The following is a 15,825-nucleotide window of genomic DNA, read 5'->3' on the forward strand; positions in this document are numbered from 1 at the left end:
AAGTGACGTATGTCGTCGCCATATTACTACACCCCGCCCTCATCCACAGTAAGGATACAGAGAGAAGGGGGAAAGCGGACATCTTGTTACACCCACCGGAGTTTTGCATTTTACACGTATTTTTAACAGTAAAGTGAGTTTATATAGTGAAATACAGTAGTTAGAACTCCATCTGACTGTTAAATGTTGAATTTTAAAAGCAGCGGCAAGCCTGCTGATCTCACAGCTTTGTTAATCTGACAGAAGTTCGCTGCTTTTAAAATTCGACATCTAAACTGTCAGACGGAATTTTATGTACTGTATTTCACTACATAACCTCCGTTTACAGTTAAAAATAATTGTAAAATGCAAAACTCCCGTGGGTGTAACAAGATGTCCGCTTTCCCCTTTTCAGTGTATCCTTATTGAGCAGGAGTGCGGTGTATAGCAAGATGGCGGCGACGGAACGTCACTTCCGTTACACAGTCTGACAGGTCTCCAACGCTAATGAACCATCGACGGTCACCTTGCGCATGTGCAGAGGAGTTACAGCAGGTTTGGTCCATTGGTGGCCCCGTAGTTTCTGCCGGTTGTCATGACGCCGGATTTAGCGGTTGGCTGAGGTGAGGAAGATAAGGAAGGAGACGGCCGGGGATTCAGGTAATAGGCTGGTGTGGAGGTCACACATGGGAGGACTGAGCATCTAATTGGCGCTACTGTAGTCACAGCTTTGTGGTGGAGGACTGTACTGTGTCCATATCTCCTCCGGGTCCCTCCATTACTCTGTATTTGCATTGGACATTCTGTACAAAGGACCTCCTATGAGGAGCGTAGTGCACACAACTACAACATTGGATGTACGATCATCTCTGCAGTTTTATTTTTACCCACATGTAAGTTTATAATAAAGCTTATCTGTAGGTAAAATGAATATCTCCTAAACCCGGGGTCAGCAGCCCGTCAATCACAGCTATGTGATGGGTAGACTGGACATGCCCGCCAGCTCCTGCCACCTGTGTGATCTTTATGTGAAGCTGAGGAGGCTCTTTACCAAGATTGGTGGTGCTGTGTGTGAGACTGACACTCGCACCACCGATCGCCACACAGCGTGCCCCCTAGGGCACGTGATAGGGGCTTATCCTGCTAGATGTCATTTATTTTTATTGAAAAGCCTGTGGCGTGCAAAACACACCCAAAAACTTCCACCCGGTGCCAAAAAAAGTGCACACGCATAAAGAGTGTATCACAAAAACGTGCAACGGGTGTACCACTGTCCTCCACGAGGAAGGACCTTACCCTGATCCCCCAGGGCATTAGGCTCCAGACAGGGACTGAGGTACCATACTTGGTCCATCTGGCCGAAACCAGACAACCACCTTTCTCTGGAAGGTCTGCCAAAACAGACCCACCCAAGTACTTGGTTGGGGCTCCCCGAAGGGAGACCCCCAGAGAGAGAGGGCAAACCAAGCCAGAAGGCTTATGTACACCCCCTCCCAAGACTTTCAGGGTTGGCCCGAGGACCGACACCCTACTCATCACACAGTGACAAAACGTGACACAGGAAACAAAAAAATACAAAAAAGTGACAAACAAGGGCTAAATAAAAAGAAAGTGGGGAGAAGGAAGTGGGAGAGTAAGTGAAAGTGACCATTTTGAGATACAATGGCCGGCCCTCCGGCCAGGAATAAAAATTTTCCCTGGTCCTAGCCAAAAGGCCCGGCCCAAGAGGCAAGTGTGAAAAACGTGTGTTGTGGTGAAGTGACCTTGGTGCCAAACATCAAAAGTGATTTCTCACAGTGAAAGTACTGCCACTTCAGGGGCACATCACCACAGGCTTTTCAAAAGCATCCCTGACCCACAGCAGCCCCCACCCCAGGCAGAAAGGCATGGAGATCTAGGAGCTTAGTGAGAGCCCTTTGCCATCAGGCCTCACCCTCGCTCCCATCACTCCTACCTAATTACATTCGGGAAGTACTGGCAATTCCGCCAGTGGGAGAAAGGGGAACCAGCGTTCCGTCCCGAAAAACTGACCAGATCTAGAGCTGCCCCAATCCAGGCCAGAAGGCTAGGGTCCCCTCCCTTCGGTGCCGACCAGTGGTTCTCCATCCCCATCAGAAGGCTTCCCTTTCGGCTAGGAACCACTCAAGCTTACCTTCACGCCAGCAGGTTTTGCATAGCAACCGCCACCCCTGCTCCACCTCACCGTAGAGCAGGGACGGAAGCAAGCGCCACCTCCTGGTAACTGATAAGAACAGATACTACACTTGATCTTAGCCAAAAGGCAGAGAAGCAATATGACGCCCAGTCAGGATGACTCAACCAACGCCTGGACGTCATTTTGCTATAGGCCAGACGGGAAGGGGTTAAACTAAAGAAAACAGAGCTTAGTGTGAAATAATGTACAGGGTATCCCAAAAGTCTCCATATGTAGGAAAAATGTACAAACTCGCATAGCACCTCATTATGGTATCCATGTGCAGCGATGGTTGGATGAACAGTTTCCATGTTTGTGGATTGGGTGCACGGCCTTGTGGAATGGCCTGTGAGATCCCCTGATCTTTTCCCCATAATTTTTACTTGTGAGTCACTTAAAAGCCGTGGTGTACAAGGAAAAGATTAGAAACGTGGATCATTAAAAGGAACACATTCAAAATGCAATTACTTGCATAACAACAGACATCTTAGAACATGTTCACCATGAGTGGGGGAGAAGCAGCGGTGGAACTACCAGGGTCACAAAGGTTGCATTTGCAACTGGGCCCTGGAGTTCTACCACTGCGAGGGAGGGCTTGCTGCCCGAAGTTTCTTCTTTAGTTATGCTGGGGTCAGTACTCAGGAGATAGTACACTCCCCCCTGCCATTGTAACTGCACAGCAAACTGCTCACCCAGTCTCTCCCCCCATTCAATTTGTAGCTGCGGGCACATGGGGCATGCCGACGGGGAGTGGAAACTGGAGGACAGTCAGCTGACATGGTACAGTGAAGGGGGAGGAGATAGCTGTTATGTCACTGGAAACACATGGAGAGAGTCCACCCCCCACACCGGAGCCACTGATCCCATCAACCCCCCCAGCACTGCCACTGATCACACCCCAAAATGGCCATTTGGTGGGTATTTGTACTGTTCTGCCATGTTTGGGCTCCAAGAAATGAGAGGGAAAGAAATGTTGCAGAATAAAGTTTGGCCTAAACTTATGAAGAAAGATTATTTATTTGCAAACTTTTAGCACAGAAATCTAGAAAAACTTTTGTGTTTGTTTTTTTTTTTTTTTTTTTTATAAACTTTCAGTCTTTTTTGTTTAGCAAAAAAATAAATACCACCTGAAAGAAAACACTTTGCGTGAGAAAAATGATAAAAACCTCATATATGTACAGCGTTGCATGACCGCGCAATTGTCATTCAAAGTACAACCGCGCTGAAAATTGGCCTGGGCAGGAAGAGGGTGAAAATGCCCAGTATTGAAGTGGTAAAGTTCCAATCCTCAAATCAATATGAAAATAAACACGTGTAACACCCAACTGTGCAAAAAAAAAAAAAAAATCATAATATATAAAAGTCCACCGAAAGCATGTGTAAAAATCAGTGACTTTTTGAACTCCTCCATGAATCCCCTGGTGAGTTCCACCACCATTGCTACAATCGGCCTCTTACCTAACCGCAGAGACCCCAGATTACAGGAGGTCTTATCTCAATCATAGATGCCTGAGTTCTCTAGCAGCAACCCCATCAAAGGGATCGGGAACCACAGGATACACCAGCATGATTCTGGTAAGAGAACAAGTGACAAACACTTCATAGTGGAAAACCACCAGGTTTATCATTATATCAATGGAGAGATACTTGCAGAGATAAATAGGGAAGAGCACAGCAAAAAATTCTGCTGTCGCTTCCTCCGGTGATGTGATGATGCTACATGTATGCATTTTAATTAAACACACATCAATACAAGTCTATTGCTTTTTTTTTTGTGTGCCTTACAAGGATCTACACCACAGCCAATTTTCAAAACGCATAGCAATTTACCTAAGTATCGACCAATATTGTTTTTTTTGGTGCTGATACGATACCGATATTTCGGCCACCTCTCCTGCTAATATTTTTTTCCAATATTTTGTACATTTAAAAAAAAAAATAAAAAAAATTCACACTGTCATTTAATTTTTATTTTTTTTTATCACTGTTATTGCTGTCACAAGGAATGTAAACATCACATGTGACAGGTACTCTTTATGGAGCAATCAGGGGTCAATAAGACCCCAAACCTCTCCTCTGCACTTCAAAGTATTCAAAAATGTCAAGATCTGCATTTTTGAATACTTTATTTTTTTAACCGCTTGCCGACCGCCTCACACCGATATACGTCCGCAGAAGGGCTCGTACAGGTAAACTAACGTACCTGTACGTTGCCCTTTAAGAGGCAGCCTGCACGTGCGTGCTCCGTGGCAAGCTCCGTGAGTCGGGTCGCAGGTCCCGCAGACACTGAACACGAATCACTCCCCAGGACATACTTAACCCCTACACTGCCCCCTAGTGGTTAAGCCATTCACTGCCAGTGTCATTTACACAGGAATCAGTGCATTGCTATATAAATGACAATGGTCCCAAAAATGTGTCAAAAATGTCCGATGTGTCCACCATAATGTCGCAGTCATGATAAAAATCGATGATCGCCGCCATTACTAGTGAAAAAAAATCATTAATAAAAATTCCATAAAACTATCCCCTATTGTGTTAACGCTATAACTTTTGCGCAAACCAATCAAACGCTTAATGCAATTTTTTTTATTTTACCAAAAGTATGTAGAAGAATACATATCGGCCTAAACTGAGGGAAAAAAATGTTTTTTTAAAATATATTTTGGGGGTATATTTATTATAGCAAAATGTAAAAAATATGCGTTTTTTTTTTTTTTTCAAAAGTGTTGTTTTTTGTTTTTGTTTATAGCGCTAAAAATAAAAACTTCAGAGGTGATCAAATACCACCAAAAGAAAGCTCTATTTGTGGGAAAAAAAGGACGTAAATTTTGTTTGGGAGCCACGTCGCACGACCGCGCGATTGTCAGTTAAATCGACACAGTGCCGAATCGCAAAAAGTGCTCGGGTCTTTGGCCAGCAAAATAGTCCAGGGCTTAAGTGGTTAAAACTGGAAACTTTTTAAGATTCCGGTAATCCAGGAAGTGATGTCATGACATCGCTTCCAGATTACTACATCCGAGACCGACTCTGCCTCCTGAACAGGAGACCATAAAGCCTGTCCCTCCTGCTGGATCCCTTTTGTAGTGAATGGAGTAGAGTGGGATGCTGAATGAGGGAGCCTGGGATAGTACTAGTGCACACTGGAGGAGGGCTGCCATGGCTGGGCTCTGTGAGGGTTTTATAATTGGGTACTGGGAGGGCTTCATGGCAGTGATGTCATGAGGGGAGTCCACCCAATGACAGCCCGCAGGTTCTGTAATCTGTGGTGAATGACAGCGCTGGTCTTCATAGACCAGCACTGTGACACACAAATCAGTCTCCTTTCTAGCAGTGTCATTGGACAGCAGTGGAAAAACGGTCTAACTACACTACTTAGCATTGGCAGGAATAATGCTACATGTAGTTGGTACCCTGGGAGATTAAAGAATGAAATGTTATGTCCCTGTAAACCATTTTTCATGAAATAGTCACTGCACAAAGCACACTACACATCCCATAGTTTATCTCAGGACTAAGCAAGACGGGGTGGCTATGTTTCTACATACAGTGGAACCATGAAGAATGAACATGGCAACCTTCACAGCAAAAAAAAAAAAAATACATTTGGAGGAGGCCGAGAGCAATAGAAAGCACTTTTTTTTTATTTGGGTACTAAACCCTCCTTTACTTTACAGCCAAGGAAGCTGCCATCTAAGCCTGGCTGGTGTCATAGCTAATCACATGTGCAGCGCCATGGCAACTGCAGATCAAACAGAGGCAACGATGGCAGCTTTTTTGGGCTGAAAAGTATACAAGGGTTTAATTCCGCACTAAATAAAAGTGTAAAGGTTTTTGTGAAACATCTTCCTTAAACAGAACTAAACTCATCAATTTAACGGTTTCCCAAAACTGTTCCATTCAAGGCATGCCGTGAATGATAACTGTCACAGTTGCTTGTGCCCATAGTCAAACTATCAAGCCAACAAATGGCTGGTGTCACAACTGATCACATGTGCAGCACCATGGCAAATGTAGATCAAACAGAGGCTATGATGGCAGCTCCCTTTTGGCTGTAAAGGAGAGGATTTAGTTTCCGCTTTATTTAAATCCAAAATGTTTTTATTTTTTTATTTTTTATACCAGCTTTTCAGAATGAAAAATCTAATTTAAATGTTGGCTGGAAGGCTCAGCATAGTATAGGCTTGTTCAACACATGCATAAAAATGCTCAAAAAATGTATGTGCATTGCATTCTATTGACCGGTGTTGCGTGTTTATAAGCCGCAACAGATCGATCACACAGCCCATGCAGCACTGACTGATCATTTATGTTTGAGTGAATAAGCATCGCTCTCAGGACTGTGGTATAAAGCTGCTGGTGCCTTGTACGTTTACTAGAAGCCTGCAGCTGAATCACACAGCCCCACAGGGCTGATTGTTCATTCATAATAGAAAAATAAATGAAGCTTGGAGAGGGGAGCGGGAGCTAAGTGCTGGCTGTACTCACCCACAGGAATGCCCATAAATTGGGCTTTAGACTGGGGTGGAGCTAAAGACAGCATTAACATAAGGAAAAAAAGTTATATCCGCAATGCGGCCACCAATCAGAACAGGACCAAGTGGCGGAGCTGCTTTATCCGGTAAGAGCAACAATAAACCTTGCAGAATAGGTTAAAGAGGGGTGGTTCATATTTTGCAGGCAAAGAGGCTTTAATGAAAATCTCAACTCTTTGTAATTTGTAGATTAATGAACTAGTCCTGACCAGGAAACTATTTCCATAATATACCTACAGTTAAGGTTGTTAGGATTTGCCAGACACTGAACAAACTCCAAATCCAGCTGGAACCGATATCTGTCTCGCTCATCTAAAAGAAGATCTAATGGAAATGTCAGCATTACTTACATATGTGATTCCAATTTAAATAACTGGGGTGGGGTGTCTTTTGACTGTAGACAGTACACTGTGCTAAAAGCTTCCCCTCTTTCCCATTCCAAGTTAGGATGTTCTCTGTCTCACTGTAACATTTTTGTTATTTCTCTAGATTTTTAGGATGGCTCTGGACTCTCAGCCTGGACCATCAGATCTTTCTGGGGCTCAGCACTGCCTGCCATTCAGAAGTCATGTGAGAGAGACACAGGTGAGTAAACAAGTAATAGATTCAGGGTTTATACAGTGCCAACAATTTTTTAAGTGCTTTACAAAATAAAGGAAAACAGAATAGTTACAATACAATTTTATACAAGAGGATTAGGAGGCCCTGCTCATGGAGCTTACAATCTAAAAGAGAGAGGCAAGTGGTACAACAACCGTACTACTTAAAAAAGAAAAAACAGAGCTGATGAAAAAGATTGAAACACAGTTTTTAGGTGGAGGTGGGTAGGCTTCTCTGTAGAAATTAGTTTTTAGAGATTGCCTGAAGGGGGCAGAGTAGAAGATAACTGGACAGGCTGGGGTAGGGAGTTCCAAAGTATGGTAGAGGCTCTAGAGAAATCTTGGAGGCAAGCATGGGAAGAGGTGATGAGGGAGCTAAAGAACAGGAGGTCTTGGGAGGAGAGGTGTGGGTGATTGGAGTGATAATTCAAGGTGCGATTGGTGATATAGTTATGGACAGAGTTGTGGATGGCTTTGTATGTTGTAGTTCGTATTTTGATATGTGGAGAGGGACAGAGAGAGGCAGTAGCTGCAGATTGGTTAGCAAGGTGGACGGGTTTAGCAACAGCATTTATGATAAACTGAAGGGGGATAGTCTACATAGAGGTAGGCCAGCGAGAACGGAGTTGTAATAGTTGAGGCACGAGACAACCAGCGAGTGGATTGGTAATGCTTTGTAGTGTCGATAGAAATTTATGGAGGTTAAGGTGACAACATTTAGTCAGTGATTGGATGTGGGGCCTGAAGGAGAGGTCAAAGGATTGCATCTAGCACCTTGGCATGTGTGGGGAGGCTGATAGTTGTGCTATTGATTGGTTAAGTTAGGAGAGGGGGATCAGAGGAGGAAATATTACAGGCTCACTTTTTGAAAGACTCAGTTTGAGAAAGTGGTGTGACAGCCATACTGATATGTATTATTGGTAATACATGAGGAGTAAATACATTTGGGTGTCATCAGCAGCGAGATGGTATTGTAAGCTGTGGGAAGTTATCAAATGGCCCAGGGAAGTGTTGTTGTGAGAGTAAAAAAAATAAGGTCTGACGAGAGATCCTTGGGGGACCCCAACAGAAAGAGCAAGAGGAGATAGAGTTGTAGTTGACACTGAAGGTGCAATGAGGAGATAGGCAGGAGGAGAATCAAAAAGAGTCCTGGAGGCAAATTGAATGGGGTATTTTGAGGAGGAGTGGGTGGTCAACTGTATTAAGGAAGAGTACCAGTATACAGTAGTGGTCATTGGATTCAGCAGTTATTAAGTCGTTGCTGAGTTTTAGAAAAACTGTTTTAGTGGAATGTTGTGGGCAGAAGCTAGAATGTAGGGGGGTCAAGAAGGTTGTTATCATTGAGATAACGGCTCAGTCATTTGTGGGCAAGGTATCCAAGATGTTTGGAGGTAAATGGGAGCAGAGAGACAAGTCTTAAAGCGTAACTAAACCCTTTGATTTAACGGTTTCCCAAAACCGTTGCATTCAAGGTATGCTGACGGGCATTCCACAGGTATCCTTTTTACAAAATTTTCTCTTGCCTCTTACTTTCAGGACAACTTCAAAATTTTGGATTGCTCGTTGCTTTCTTTCTCAGTGACAGCAGTCACCAGTAAATAGGGGTGATTTTCCCAATGGAGACTAGGACAGGAATACAACTACGACAGAGGCTCTAACCCTTCCCCACTCTATCCAAAATAAATACACTTGGAGGCCTCATTCACACAGGTGGTGATATACAGTACATCCTATTATAAGTATTTATAGAACATTTCATTCACAATGCTTTTTTGTGCATTTAACTTCTATGCATTTAGAAAAATAAGAAATCTGTGCATCCAGAGGTATTTTTTTAATACCCTGAACACGTCTAAATGCATGATATAAGAGTTTTTGGATGGGAAAGGTTGTATGATTTTCACTACAGAGTGAGAGCTTCAAACTGCACCTTTAGTTTCCATAATATCGGTAAATCTTTATAAGGCTGTGTGTAGAATGTTGGTGCCATCAAATTTGAATGCGCACATGGTGTGTTCAGAATTCAGGACAGCTTGATGAGGTCTCAATGCAAAAGTACAAATGCTTCTTCAAATAGTTTCATAGTTAGGTTGAATAAAGACACCAGTCCATCCAGTTCAACCTGAGTGAGTGTCTACAATTATCCCTATACATTGCACACTCATGTTGGTCCCTACCCTCAAGGAGCCCAGAATCCAAGGTCCCCATTCATAAACTAGGGCCAATTTTGGACAGAAGCCAATTAACCTACCTGCATGTCTTTGGATTGTGGGAGGAAACCGGAGTACCTGGAGGAAACCCACGCAGGCACAGGGAGAACATGCAAACTCCAGGCAGGTATTGTCGTGGTTGGGATTTGAACCAGCGACCCTTCTTACTGCTAGGTGAGAGTGCTAACCACTACACCACTGTGCTGCCCTGAATGCAGTTGTGGTTTGCATAAAACATGGAAATACATATTTGTGTGTATATATACATGCATGGGGTGAACAATATTGCCAAAATATCTATTATAATATTAAAAGCAGAACAATATATTAGGTATCATATTGCAGTATCAGATTAGAGATACTTCTGCCATTTAATATGATTGTCTTTTCTGTAATCAGGTGTTTAAGAGTTATTTTAAACCGTGAGACCCATTCTGCTTCTTTTTAGTGAATAAAGTATATTGGTTTTATTCTGGTTCTGTTTGCTCCTTAGGAGGGGAGAAAGAAAGATATCTAGAATTTCAGATTATCTTGGTGTGGGGACAGTAGTGATTAGCTGCTAAAATCCAAATCATTTATTGACTTTTACCCAAGGGGGGTTGGCCAGGGGATTTTTGGGGGCGCTGCGGATTCTGCTTGGACATGTGATTGTTCCTATCCATAGTCGACTGTATCTGGAAAGACTGCAGATGTCCGCAGGCAGCATCACCCTTTTTAAAATTCAGAAGACTGATTCTATAGATCAGGGGTATTGAATTAAAAATTCATGGAGGTCCAGTGAGTAAAATTTTCTTCAAGCAGAGGTCCAAATCTAATTTTTTTTGTGATGATTCAGATCCTTCACATCACAGCCCTCTCCTCCTGTATCACAATCCTCTCCTCCTATATCGCAATCCTCTCCTCCTATATCGCAATCCTGTTCTTAGGGCTGCTTCACAGCAGAACGCAGTGCGAGAACGGCGTGTTCCATGCATGTTTTAAAAAGCACTGCCTGTGCAATCTGCAGTGGATGTCAGAATATTCTTAATGACATCCCAAGTGTAGGTCACAAACTCAGTATGTCTGCACCAGGCTGCATGGTAACGAAGTACCATGCCTTTTGGTGCGGTGTATTCTTGAAACGTAAAGCATGCACTTTTTTTGTGCAATTTGTTGTGATTTCAGCCTATTCAAATAATAGGACATACAATTGCATCACACTGAATCACACAGGTACTTGCTCCATTTTACTGTGCAATTCAGGTGTATACCTGCCCTCTCTGTCCTCATTCCCTCTTCACATCAAGATGCCCAACTTTACATCACAGTCCCACCATCACAGTACTATCCACTGCCGCCCCGCTTTAGTGTCTTCTGCCCCCCCCCATAGTAGTGACCCTCCCATTACAGTAGTATCCTGCACCCCCCCCCCCCCTTTCCTTCCCACAGCAGTATCCTCTGCCCCCTTTACTCTCCTCCTACCTTACACACATCAGAGCAGGGGGCTGGACAGTTCTGTTTGGAGGTTGGGATCTGGAGATGCCTGACTTAACTTTTTATATTACCAAAGTGGTGCTTGGTTGCTAGGACCGCTCTGCATCCTAGCAACCAATAACAAGATTGTTAATCTGGTGTCGGTGGTTACTTATCTGAGAGGCAGAAGATGCTAATTGCTCAAGGAACCCCTAGAAACCTCTGGAGGAACTCTAGGATTAAACGGAACCCTGTTTGCAAAAGGCTGGATTATAGAAATGCCCCAGACTCCCTCAGGCATTTGTCACTTTAATTCTCATATAAGACTGTATATAAAATATTATCCTATTTATGTGGGTGGGCTCTAACCAACAAGTCTTTAGACCAAGGGTCTCAAACTGGCGGCCCTCCAGCTGTTGAGGAACTACAAGTCGCATCATGCCTCTGCCTGTGGGAATCATGCTTGTAACTGTTAGGCCGCGTACACACGCGCGGACTGTTCGCCCAACCTTGTTCGTCAAACAGTTTCGGCAAACAGTCCGCTCAAAATTAGCATGGACGGACATGGCCACACACGACGAACGAACAGTTTGCTGAAACCGTGCGCGATGACGTGAACGGCACGTACGACGGGACGAAAAATACGACGTCCTATACACTGCATTATAACTTTCGGCGTGTAAATCCTTTCTGAGCATGCGCGGAACTTAGTTTGACGAACAAGCCTACACACGGGGGCGGACTGTTCGCTGAAACAAGGTTTCAGCGGACAGTTTTTCGGAAATTCCGTAAAACCTTGTTCGTCAAACTGTCCGCTGAAACTGTCCGCTGAAAGCCCACACACGAGCGGACTGTCCGCCCAAACACTGTTCAGCGGACAAAGTTGGGCGAACAGTCCGCCCGTGTGTACGCGGCCTCAGCCTTGCAATGCCTCATGGGACTTGTAGTTTCACAACAGCTGGAGAGCCGCCAGTTTGAGACCCCTGCTTTAGACCTCTGTGTGTGTCTCTTTTCTGCCAAGTCTACATGATTCTTATTAAGCTTGCATACTGGTCCAATAAAGAATACAAGTATAGTTGCAAAAATAAATCTAGGAGGTTTATTTATAAAGCAGTGAATGATATTCAACAAACATTCACTGAAGGTGTATTTTCCTGTTGCATGAATTTTAAATTTCAATGATTGATTTACCTGCAGTGAATGTTTGAATGTTACGTTTACTCCTTTATAAAAACGCCTCCTGTAAAAATGCATTACACATAATTAAAGAACTTGATATGTGCAGTTTTCTTTGCCTTCTTTATTTCCTTTTTTTTTTTTTTTTTTTTCTCTTTTGCAGCTGCGCTTTAATCTGGATGTTGATACTCATCCATCAAATCTGGCTACCCAGTTCTCAAATCCTTCTCCCATCATAATTGAGAAGATTTCAAGTCTTCAAAAGAAGCATTTACAAGATAAATTGGAGAGAAGACTGAAATCCCAGTTGTCAAACCCTTCTCCCATCACTATTGAAAAGATATCAAGTCTTCCAAATAAATCTTTAGAGAATTTAGCATCTTCCGATTTGCAGCGTAATTCCTCCCCCTCAATGGCTTTCTCTGCTGTATCGGAAGAACGATTGAACCTTGCTATCTGGCTCGTAAAGCGAGATCTGAAAGAAAAGCGATTACAGGAGAAGATGGAGGGTGAACTAAAATCGCAGCCAAACAAACCGCGTTCTCCTCCATTCAGAAGAGGAGTGATTATCGGCAGTCCTGAAAAGGCTAAAGCCAGAACTTTTGTAAAGGACAGGAAGCCTAACCGTTCAATAAAGCCTGAAATGACCAAATCAGGTGCTTTGGTATATGTGTATACACCTGACAAGAGTAGGAATAATGTAGAGGTGGCAGACTCCCCGCCTACCCATGACCCCGGGCCTGGTCTCATCCCAAAAACTGAAGCGGAACAGAATGAGCAAGAAGTAAGACGTCTGCAGAAAGAACTACATTCTTGCATGAGGAAAATTGAAGACCTGGCCAAGAAAGGTAAAGCTTGATGTTTGAAATGATATGTAATATATAAATATTATGTAATATTTAGTGAATGCACTCCTGCGCATGTGCAGCAGTGATGTCATACCATACAATGCTTTTGAGGCTGCTGAGACATAAAAAAAAAAAAAACACTTGTTCCCCCCTATAAATGTGTGTACTTTTTTTTTTTTTAAATCGCTTTAATATCGCTTTCAGTTTTCCTTGTTCCACGGTGTATTGTATGTTATTTTTACATCTGTCCTATGTTATGTGAACACAATCCTCTGACCATTCTCATGGAAACAATCATTTGGCTGTTGTTGCCTGCTTAACTGCTATAAACATTTGTATCCATACATGACTAGTCCCACAAACAGTTGCTGTGGTTAGATCTCTCTGTTTGTTAACATTAGTGTGGTACCCTAGGACCAGGGCTTTTTTTAGCGAGAACATGGGGGGAAGGCGAGGGAACACAGTTTTGGCACCTCCAGCACTGAGTGTATGTAATGGCAGGAAAAGCTGGGGTGTGCTGCTGGGTCTATTGATTGGGGGATCTCTTCTAGTTGGAGGGGGTCTATTTTTTCAGAGGGGTCTAATGTTGCTGGTGGGAGACCTATTGTTGCTGGGGGGGTCAGATGTTTCTGGGAGAGATCTACTGTTGAGCAATGGATCTATGGTTGTTGGGTGACAGAGAGTCTATTGATGCTGGCTGCGGGGAGATCTATTGTTGCTGCCGATAGTCTATTGTTAGTAGAGGGGATATTTTGTTGCGTATGGTCTATTGTTGCTGGCATGGGGTCTATTTTAGTGCTTTTCTTGCTATCATTACCAAATTCCATACAAATTACTGAGCACCACAAAATTTATATGTGGTTCTGTATTCTTTAAAAGGGGCGGTACTGGGAGCTGGGTAGGGGGTGGAACCAAGGGATAGGGCTCGGAGGTGGGTTAGGGTGGAGACAAGGGGTGACCCGGAAAGGGGGAGTTCCTGCACGTATTCTCTGAGGGGGAAAAAAAGCCCTGCCTAGGACAATTTAGATATCACTTTATTTTTTATTTTTTAGAATGCAATAGAGATACTTTGGATCCCTTAGAAGAGGCCAGGGGCCGAATACGCCAGCAGGAACGGGCAACCAGATTTAGCAGAATGCTTTATGTTCTGCGGCAACAGGTAAGAAATCTGGTTATTACTTAATGATCAGCTTCTCTTAAAGTGGGAGTAAACTCCCTTGTATGATTTTTACCTATAGGTAAGGCTTACCTATCGATACAGTAAATATCTCCTAAACCTGCACAGTTTAGTAGATATTTACTTTAGATGCAGCCGGTGACGTCCACCGGCGCATGCACTCTGAAGGAACACTATACCAGTGCCGTTCCTTTAAAGCCGTGCCATAAGCAGTCACTGCCAGCTATATACCATTCATATCGCCGAAGTCTGCAAACCCAGAAGGAAGACCTGGTGAAGATGGATGCTACTTCAGTGGTTATAGTGCACCCCTGGAGGGCTTTGTTTTCAGGTAAGTTTGTCCTACTGCATACTAGCACATTGTGACCTAATCTGCCTGGTGCCTTTTTTTTTTTTTTTTGATACAATTTACTACCTCTAACGTAATGTTTGCATTGCCCAAAGCAACAATCATATTCTTACTATTCAAAGTTGTGGTGGGGGAAAGAATTTTGTTTCACATGGGTGACACAGATAATGTTTGGGAAATTAGCTCATCTGTTAAAAAACATCAGTTGTAATTTTTTTTTCCTGCCCTGTATTAGTTCTTTATTAAAAACCCCTGTTCAGTGTTGCATTTAGGGAGGAAAGTTCCCAATTTTTAGTATTTCTTTGATTAAAGACTAATACCAATTTTGTTGAGGGGGGGGGGGGGTAGAAACTCCTCTGCGTGATCAGTGTAAATTGCAAGGATTTTAACAAACTTTGTAGGTTTCTGTTCTTTAAAGAAAACAAAAAAGTTCAACTATGTCCTTGGAGGTCTGGCTCCTGAATTTAGAGTCTCTATGTTCAATATAATCAGCTGATGCACTTACAATGTTCTAATGAGGAAAGTTGCAATCGATTAAGAATCGATTAACCAAAGTAATTCTGATTGCAGATGATACCTAAAGTTTTACTTGTATCTTAGTGCAGAAGTACCATGCAATTTGATTGTAGTGCGTTTTTAAAAGTAGTGCATGCATTACTTTTTGTGCGATTTCAGCCCATTCAAATGAATAGGCTGAAAATCTCATCACACTGAATTGCACAGGAACACAGAGTGGCAGCTGGCTGAACGAAAGAAAACAAACTAATTTCCCCCATCCACACAAGCGAGCCAGATGGAGGAATCCTCCTCACTGTGCTATTGTATTCTGACAGCAGGATCCTACGCTGTCCGAATATACTGATCAGTGCTGCAGCCGAATTCTGAAAGCTTCCCAGCAAGTTCATTCCACAGAAGTCGATCTACGATTCAGCTTCTGTCACACAGGGAGAGCCATACAAAGATCAAACTTCGGCCGGTCACTGCTGAACCATCCGAATTTCGATCTGTGTGTACCCACGTTTTTAGTTACAAACTGTAGCATTAGTAAAAAATGCGAGCATTTGTTTTAGGTTTTTAATATATATATATATATTTTTTTTTCTTCTTGATGCTAACCAGGTAAAAGAGATCCAAGAAGATCTAGAAAAGCTAAGCCCACGTAAAATAAAGCATACAAAGAAGGTAATGAAGAGAAGTTCTGTCTGTATATCTGTCAGTTGACTTGTGTGTGATGATAGCCAAACATTATTGGAACTTTTTTTTTTCTACTTCTTAGTATTTAGGTGTTTATGTAGCATCCAGGTTG

At 43.1% G+C, this 15,825-nt stretch overlaps 1 protein-coding gene and 1 pseudogene across 1 annotated transcript in view; one reads left to right on the top strand and one right to left on the bottom strand.

Annotated features, from left to right (window-relative positions):
- The first annotated feature begins 502 nt into the window (after positions 1 to 502).
- KIAA0753 (KIAA0753 ortholog) overlaps positions 503 to 15,825 on the top strand; it is a 62,919-nt gene continuing 47,596 nt past the window's right edge. The window contains exons 1-5 of the mRNA XM_077480455.1: positions 503 to 639; positions 7,198 to 7,293; positions 12,309 to 12,993; positions 14,046 to 14,152; positions 15,639 to 15,701. Coding sequence (XP_077336581.1) covers positions 7,207 to 7,293; positions 12,309 to 12,993; positions 14,046 to 14,152; positions 15,639 to 15,701 — 942 coding nt within the window. The 5' untranslated portion in view covers positions 503 to 639; positions 7,198 to 7,206. The remainder of the gene's footprint in view (positions 640 to 7,197; positions 7,294 to 12,308; positions 12,994 to 14,045; positions 14,153 to 15,638; positions 15,702 to 15,825) is intronic.
- LOC143986366 (U2 spliceosomal RNA) lies at positions 2,141 to 2,273 on the bottom strand (annotated as a pseudogene).

The sequence above is a fragment of the Lithobates pipiens genome, unplaced genomic scaffold, assembly GCF_037356315.1.
Source record: "Lithobates pipiens isolate NorthernLeopardFrog02 unplaced genomic scaffold, aLitPip1_a1.2 Scaffold_16, whole genome shotgun sequence".
In the NCBI taxonomy this organism is placed as follows: Eukaryota; Metazoa; Chordata; class Amphibia; order Anura; family Ranidae; genus Lithobates; species Lithobates pipiens.